At 49.9% G+C, this 8,690-nt stretch overlaps 1 protein-coding gene across 1 annotated transcript in view; it reads right to left on the bottom strand.

Moving 5' to 3' along the window:
• Positions 1 to 945: 945 nt before the first annotated feature.
• Positions 946 to 8,690, bottom strand: part of cntn5 (contactin 5) — a 119,742-nt gene continuing 111,997 nt past the window's right edge. Inside the window, exons 19-24 of the mRNA XM_086164245.1 lie at positions 4,255 to 4,489; positions 4,071 to 4,180; positions 3,811 to 3,997; positions 3,552 to 3,664; positions 2,253 to 2,421; positions 946 to 1,846 (exon numbers count right to left, since the gene is read on the bottom strand). Coding sequence (XP_086020371.1) covers positions 1,743 to 1,846; positions 2,253 to 2,421; positions 3,552 to 3,664; positions 3,811 to 3,997; positions 4,071 to 4,180; positions 4,255 to 4,489 — 918 coding nt within the window. The 3' untranslated portion in view covers positions 946 to 1,742. The remainder of the gene's footprint in view (positions 1,847 to 2,252; positions 2,422 to 3,551; positions 3,665 to 3,810; positions 3,998 to 4,070; positions 4,181 to 4,254; positions 4,490 to 8,690) is intronic.

Raw genomic sequence — 8,690 nt, 5'->3', positions numbered from 1 at the left:
TCTGGTCTTCCTCCAGACCTCTTGCCTGGCAGCTCCAATTCCAGCATCCGTCTACCAATATATTCTCTATCCCTCCTCTGTCCATGACCCAACCATCTCAGTCTGGCCTCTCTGACCTTCTCTCCAAAACATCTAACATGTGCTGTTCCTCTGATAGACTCATTCCTGATCCTCTCCATCCTGGTCACTCCCAAAGAGAACCTCAACATCTTCATCTCTGCAACCTCTAGTTCTGCCTGCTGTCTTTTGGTCATTGTAACAGTTTCTAGTCCAAACATCATTGCTGGTCTCACCACTGTCTTGTACACCTTTCCTTTTATTCTGGCCGATGTTCTTCTATCTCTTCGTACCCCTGACACTTTTCTCCACCCATTCCAACCTGCTTGGATCCGTCTCTTCACCTCTTCTCCACACTCTCCGTTGCTCTGGACTGTTGACCCCAAGTACCTGAGATCCTCCAGCTTCTCGATCTCCACTCCCTGTAGCCTCACCGCTCCACCCGAGTTCCTCTCATTCACAAACACATATATTCTGTCTTGCTGCCACTTTTTGGCGACATGCGCTCATTTTTTTGGGTTTGACGTAAACTGCATGGAACGCATAACAGCAAACTTACCACTTCAGACAGACCTATATCTTGACAAATGGGCATCCATCAAAAAATATTTGGAAAGTTGAAGATATTATCTCTATTTGACTGAGCTAGATGTTTTTTTTTTTATTTTTTGCTTGCTAGTGAGGAAATAAGTGACCTATAAAGAATATTGTATAATGTGTGACTTGTCATGAGGTTTTGTAAGAATGTGTGTGACTGTCAAGGAACCTGTTCTAATAAATGTTCAAAAAAAAAAAAAATGTGTGTGTAGGTAGGGTTTTTTTTTTTTTTTCGAGGGGAGCTTCCGGTCCGGATCTTCATTTCACAGAAACAAAACGAACCCGTTTAAAAAATATACACCACATTTATTGGTTTCCGTCACCGTACAGAGTCGTCTTGGCCTAAAATGGTGTGTTTGGGTTCTCCTACTTCAGAACGTCCAACGGTCCACAAACCCTAATCGAGAAGCATCGCTTAACCGCTACCAAAGGACAGTTTGACACAGCCGACACACACGATTGTGTTTTTTTTTTTTTACTCTCTCTCTTTCTCTCTAAAGGTAACACAACGTACAAAAAAGCAAATCTGGAAATAGTAAGAGTCTTGGTTTCATAAAAAAAACGTCCTCTTCCTCCTCCTCCAAGAAAGCAATGCACTTATCTCTGCCCAGCTCCTGCTGCATTGCCTGCGAGGCAGCCAAGGGGTAAATTGATGCAGGTACGTATTGAAATAAAAAAAAAAAAAAAAAGAAAAGAAAAGAGCGAAGAGAAGAAGGCTGGATGATCCCTTGTACGACTTCCACGCCAGCTCTTCCAGGAGTTGTTCATGCTCTGGAGAAACCCAAGCGGAGCGGCAGGGAGGGGCGGTAGCGGACGCCTCCTCCGGAAAAAAAAAAGCAACGGTTGTCCAGAAGCCGGTCGGGCAGAAGAGGGGGGAGCGCGGGTTTTGAAGCAAATCGAATCTTTCCTCACAACGTACGGGACAGTACAACACCACCATGATGTCGGAAATGACATAACGCGCTCGTAAGAGCAGGGGGACGGAGACGGGTCTCGTCTTTCGGAACTCCCCCCTTCCGACTCTTGCTTGGAGGGAAGGGGGGGGACGGGGCGGCTCCCTCCGTGGAAACGATACCGGCGGCGCCGCCTCACCGGGAAGCTGAAGGCACCAGGAGAACCAGGAGCAGGGACGTCCAGGTCAGGATCCGCGGCGGGCGGTGCAGCGAGCGCTGGCCGCTTTTCGCTCGAACACCTCGGAGGGAAGAAGCGGGGTCACGCATAGCAAGGCTACATTCGCTCCCCGAAAAAAGAAAACAAAAGAAAAACCCGTCCCGTAAACGCGCACGGACAACTCGGAGGAATAACTGCGAATGTTTCCCGGTTGCTCGGGAGTTAATTGGCCGTGCCGAGAGCGGAGAGGACTTTTTTTTTTTGTGGGCGAAGTAATTAAAATAGTATTAGCTAAAGGAAACTTGGCTCGCACAACAGCTGCGGAGACTCAATTAGGTTCGGGGGGGGGAGGAGGAGGCGGGTAACGCAAGATTGCTACATTAAGAAAACAGCCTGCGCGGGGAGATTAGATTTCGCCGGTGATGTAGCCGAACGCGTGACCGCCGGGAGGCGGCGAAAGGACGGCCTGGAGCCGGGGGTTCGCTTACCGGAGGAGGTGACGACTCGGACCTGGGAGCTGACCGCCCCCTCGCCTCCCTCGCTGAGGGCGCGTACCTCGATGACGTAGGTGCCGCCCTCCGGCAGGGACAGCATGGCGGCCGGGTTGATGGTTCTCGTCACCTGGTTGTGGCCCCGGCCTTCCTGCTTGAGCGAAACCTGCGGGGGGAAAACAAACAACCAGTTTGACAAAGACCGGAAAAAAGCGGAGTTCCGCCGTCTTCCCGCATCACTGCCTCGCACCGGCTCCGGGTCCCCTAATTGAATGACTTGCTCAGATAACGAGAGGCTGTGCAAACAGCATCTGTTTGCGCCAGAGGACACTGTCGGCGGTATCTCGCTTATTCACACAAAGAGCAAACACTGTTCTCCGAGAGCCGACGCTCGACTGGAACGTACGGGGTCACGCGGCGAGCTGAGTATTTCTTCGGAAACCCTACACTGAGCGACACCCGTTTGTCGGAGTCCAAAAAAAAAATGATGTCAAAGTGCTTTGCGTGTCTGCGCAAGACTACTTCTTGCAAGACTACTTCTTGCAAGACTACTTCTTTCTAGACTACTTCTTGCAACTACAAGACTACTTCTTGCAAGACTACTTCTTGCTAGACTACTTCTTGCAAGACTACTTCTTTCTAGACTACTTCTTGCAACTACAAGACTACTTCTTGCAAGACTACTTCTTTCTAGACTACTTCTTGCAACTACAAGACTACTTCTTGCAAGACTACTTCTTTCTAGACTACTTCTTGCAACTACAAGACTACTTCTTGCAAGACTACTTCTTTCTAGACTACTTCTTGCAACAAGTAGTCTTGCAAGACTACTTCTTGCTAGACTACTTCTTGCGCTTCTTGGGGATCCAACCTCCAAACTTGGGCATTGGTTCGCCTTGTGGTACTTTTGGGCGGACGATCCATTCACAGACGACTACCGACAAAAGTTCCCGTCGCCTAAACCTCGAGTGTTCGATACCGGGGCTACACTTTGGAAAAACGGAGCAAACGCCAAGGCCGCGTGGTGGAAAAGCACATAACGGGAGGCGTCGATGGGTCGGTATGCCTTGTGGAATGAGCGCCTACACACTCAAACACACACCCTCTCTGTCTACTTTATCTTTGTTAAGCAACTTGAGATGTCTGGCGGGACGCTCGGGACGCCCCGACGGTCCAAGCCGTCGATATCTTCCTGTCCGCCCCGCTGCGTGACCGTTTGCGCCGATCGATCGGATCGGATCGACTCGGGAGGCTGCGGCCTGGCGTGCGCTATCGCGTTATTATTGCTTCCGTTACCATGTAGCCGATGACGTCGGACTCGTTGTCCCTCGCCTTCACCGGGTCCCAGCTCAGAGACACGTTGTTGCCTTCCTGAATCCACATGAGGTTGGCGGGAGGCTGCGCGGGAGCTGGAAGGGAAACAAAAAAAAAAAGAAATCTCTTTCAAAGAGAACGAACCGAGGGAGAAAATGACCGTTTCTCGTTCTTTCTTTTTTTTTTTTTCGCCTCCTCTCCCGGGGGATTCGAAGGGAATTAGTGTCAGCGCCGCACTCACGGGGCTTCCTGGTCGTGGCTGTGACGGGAGCATTAGCGGGACCCTGGCCGATGCTGTTGAAGCCTTTTACCGTAATGAGATACTGACTGTTGCCCTCCAGCCCTGTCAGGACCAGGGACGTCTCGTTTTTCAGAGTCCTTTGTCTCTTCGCCGAGTCCTCCTTATCCACATCCTTCCAGTAGCTCACCTTTTGAAACATAAACAAATAAACAAAAGAACTAATAGCTCGTGCTAAATGTGTGCGGTCGCTTCCTGCCGACCTCGTAGCCGCTCGGCTTTCCGGGCCCGGGATTGGGCGGCTTCCACGTGACCCTTATTTCCGACGAAGAGATGCCGTGAGCCTTGACGTCGGACGGCGGTTCCCTCGGTTCTGTCGGCGCGAAAACGAAAGGGGATTTAGCGTGTTTTTTTTTGAAGCCGCGTCGCGACGAGGAGTCCGCTCACCCCCTTCGGCGGAGTGGATGACGACCACGGCGCTGAAAGGCCCGTCTCCCTTGTTGTTGTAAACTCCCACTTTCACTTCGAAGGGTGTGAGCGGGGGGAAGGTCTCGTCCCTGTACTTGTATGTCGTGGAATCCGCCGAGGTCACCATCTTTTCCTTCCAGCCGCGGGTGCCGTTGGCGCGGAAGGCGACGATGTAACCGAAGCCCTCGCCGTTCTGGAACTCCTCGGAGACGGGCTGAAAAGGAGAAGTCAAGTCGCGTTGGACGGTGTTTCCACGTAAAGCAGGTCCGGATCGCGCTTTTTACGACGATCCACAGAAACCCAACATTCCCCAATGAGCAAGAAGGTGGTGACAGCGGACAGGCGATCCCACCTTCTGTTGACCGGTTGGGGAAGAAAGACAGAGAAACCAAGTGAATCATCTTTTACTAACAGTTACAAGCTAATAGCTAATAGCTATTATTGGCTAATACTATATGCGGTAATTTCCGAACAAGAAGACGCAACTTTTTTTCCCACGCTTTGAACACTCCACGGCTACTCCGTGGAGTTTTTGGGCTACCGAGATCCATGCCGCCAAAAAATTTACCCTCGTCACATCGGAGCAGTTAAATTAGCGTAAAATTCCGGGGCCGTTCAATTCCGACACCGAAGAGGACGACCTAAATGGTTTGGAAGACCAAGACTGCGATCAGCTAGCCGGTGCGGCTCATATCCAGGTGCGCTCAATAGTCCGAGTCCAGGGAGGAGCGCTGCAGGAGATGATGCCCGTAAATAAAAGCGTCCAGAAGCTCAGGAGAAGATATAAAGTTGGTGTCACGTGCGGACAGGAAAAGGAAGAGAAGTTCATCATGGAATATCCCTCGGCAGAGTTAGCCTTCGGCAGCATAGCTAGAGGGCTAGCGTAGCCTAGCCGCAAACAAACATAGGGTGTCCGCCCGCCCACGGAAGCAGGTTCCACGGCGGAGGAGATCGGAAGCCGAACGTTCTGCTTTTTAGACACCGACTCCCGGGAAGGCGTTATTATTTTCTAAATGTTCTCATTTCGGCGGCTTCCCGGGCAGATTACACAAGAAGAGGAGGGGAAAACCAACCCAAACACGATAAATCCCCCGGGGTAGCCCTGCTTAACTCGCTTTCAATTTCCTATCCATTTACTGTAATTGTCTGCCACTGTTAATAAAGAGGCCGTCTTGAGTAACGGAAACAAATAATGTCTGGCTCGCTTGTGCATATTATGCCAGCTATTTATTTTTCCCGTGTCCGAAAGCGGGTGCGGGACTTTTGGCGCCGCAGGTTTTGCGACCCGCTAGTCCGTCGGCGCGACCGTCAGGTTTGTCTTCCGCGGCCGCGCCACGCTTAATCAAATCAGGCTGCAATTTATTAGGTAAGCTGGAATTTAATTAAAAGTGCGAGATGCACAGATTGAATCTTTAGCTAAATTTAATAAGCGAAAAACACCTGTGCGGCCGCCGCCGGCGGGGACGCGTTCGCCGCCGCGGATTTAATGTGTTTATCTGACCGGGCTTCCAAGCTAGCAACCCCCTGCCTCCCGGCTTCATCCAAATTAGCCATCTCTTCTGCGGAGGGGTAACGGTTGGCGGACGGAGACGTAGTTCACATTTCATTAGCCAATGACCAATCAGCGTGACCGCCTAATTACGGGGATGATCGGCGAAAATGAATTGGCCTCCATCAACGTTATTATCGGAGCTGGAAGCCGTTTTTCGTGCCTTTTCCCTGAAATGATGGTCCTTAAAATTAAAAAGGAAAAGCTAACGAGTAGAGGGACACGGTGATTTGGCAGAGACGAGGAACATGGACGGGACTGTTAGAACTCAGGTGCGACTACCGGACGGCGGCGGTGGCGGCGGCGGCGGGGCATCGCTAATGGCCGTCCCGCTGAAAAATCCGTCCCGTAATGAGTGGAGCCGGGCGGAGCCATTCGTCCTGCCTAATAACCCCAACCGGAGTGACCGCGGACGGACGGCAAACCCTCCGCCGACGACCGGAGAGGCCAAACTGCCACGAGCCTTCGCTGCCAAATGGAAAAAAAAAAAAGAAGGAACGCCGTCTCCTCTAATATCCATCTTCATTGATCACCGACGGAGCCCTGGTTTGTTTCCAAATGCGTTTAGCGAGAAGGAGGAGAAGTAGGGCAGAACTAAGACGACTTCAAATAACAAGTTCCGAGAGGAGAAAACAGAATCTAGGCGGAGCGGCCGTGTGATGTTCTTGCAATCTGACACTTGCCGAGGAGCTGCCGTTTCTTCTGAAAAAAGAATTACTTCATAAAACGAAGAATCAAAAAAAAATAATAAAAAATGGGCAGATGAATCAAAATCTTTCAGCGCAGAGTTTGGATTCCTGGAATTCAAAAAAACCCAGGTTTAACATCCTGGGGTTTAAGAAAGCGGGATGATCTTGGGTTTCGGACGGTCAGTCAGTTGTTTTCTTGTTTTCAAGGTCGTCCCTTGAAGGTCGCGGCCTTCAGGGGTCTCCACAACCAATCACCATCCAACCTTCTCCTCTCACAACAACAAACTTCCTGTCCTCTTTCCCTTCCGGACCTCCTGCCTGGTACTTCGGAACATCGGCATCCTTCTTCCCCGATCTTCACCGCCCCTCCTCACGCCTCCATCCCCAGAACATCTAGAGAGTTCCGACGAGAACCTCCTCATGGTCGTCCCTGCCGCCTCTGGACTCTGGTCTCTCACCACGGTTGCTCGCACCTCCATCATCTCCGCCTTTGCCTTCACCTTCACCCATTCCAGCCTGCTTGCAGCTCTTCTGCACACCTGTAGACCCTGAAGTACCTACAATCCTCTTCATCTCCCTGTAGCCTCACCCTGGCACCTCTAGATGTTCCCCTGCAGATCACAGTGTCATCTGCAAACACCACGGTCCGAACCTTTTAATTTCATACAATGAAAAAAAAAAAAAAAAAAAAAGTTTTGTTTTTCTTTTTGCTTCATCTAAATTCCTATTTCAATCTCATCCAGCTTCTGATTGGCTCTTTTATTTTGCTTTTAACTCAATTCCCAGCGTACCTGGACACCGAGTTCCCGGTTGCTCCGGATGATCTGGTTAGCGCTGGGGTCTTGAATATAATCAAAGAGTATTCAATTAAAATGTAAATAATATAAATATAAACTTTATTTTAGTTTGTTCGTTTTTAAAATCTAAATTTGAAGATTAAATGAAACCTGTTCAAATATTTTTGTTGCTTTCTGCACGTCCCAGTAAAACGACAGCACACAGAGGCATTTTTGGTCGTTTAAATTCTGCTTTTTTTGTCATAAATACAAGAAGAACTCAAATAGACGTTGACTATTTGGCTTAAAACGAACCTTCAACCAAACGTTTTTTTTTTTTTTCAAACTGTTTTGTTGCATGCAGAAAGTGAATTTCCTTTTTCTCTGCAGTTGTTCATTGCGACACCTTTTCACGTGCGCGATGTCGAAACGTGTTTCCCTGTACGGTGAAATTCCTACTTTGCTGTCCGTAGTGCATTTGGACACGTAGCATAAACGCAAAAAAAAAGGCAAAAAAATTAAATATATGTTATCTACCCTGTGAATTCATTTTTAATTTCAAAAGGTTTGCGTGGCTACTGATGTTTTATCAATTGTGGGGAAACAGGCCCAAATAGCTCTTTGAGTGCTAATGTGTTAGCGACCCCTGTGTTAGCGACCGCTATGTTAGCGACCCCTGTGTTAGCGACCCCTGTGTTAGCGCCTCTTAGCGCCTCTGCCGGCACCGCTGAGCAAACGGGTGATGGTAATCCAACGTAAAGCCATCCGCGACCGGTTAATGATGTAATCAATAAAACTCCTAGCATGACTTTCGGTTGAAGGCGTAAAGAGCAATCATTGATCCGCCGTATTTACAAAACGTCGGGATCTCGTCTTGGGTCCTGCCAGAATCCTGTTTTTTTTTTTTTTTTTTGAAGAAAAAATGGTGCGAATGCTTCTTTTCTCCAATTCAAACGGGGCGCCGGGTTAAGTCAGATTAGCTCTCGACGCTCTTCAGGAATAAATAGGATGCGGCCTCCACAGCTAGCGTCGTCCCATCTGGGGTGGACATTATCCCCCATAATATGCCACCGAGGTGCACTTCTCCTGGCGTGAAGGTTATCTCGCCACTGGCAGTCGGGCTCTCATACTTAATAACTACAAGAATAACTGTCAGCCCGGCCCACATCTGTTCGCCGCTCCCCTGTTAATATATCGTTCCGCTGATCTCCATTGCAAATTGCCGGCTTTGCTCAAACTAATTCCGCCCGTGTTTCCTCTACGAAGTCGGCCGAGGGCCAAGCTGTCCGCTCGGAAGCGACCTCCCTCCCTCCCGCCCGCCCGCCGCCGCCGCCGCCGCCGCCTTCCCCTCGCTCGGTCCGGGAAACCTCACATTTCCCCGCCCCGAGCAGATTTTCATAA

Source organism: Fistularia commersonii, chromosome 18 (assembly GCF_037954325.1).
Source record: "Fistularia commersonii isolate RoL2024-O1a breed Wild chromosome 18, RoL_Fcom_v1.0, whole genome shotgun sequence".
NCBI lineage: Eukaryota > Metazoa > Chordata > Actinopteri > Syngnathiformes > Fistulariidae > Fistularia > Fistularia commersonii.
The sequence above is the reverse complement of the archived record's forward strand: the minus strand, read 5'-3'. Positions and strand labels throughout refer to the sequence as shown.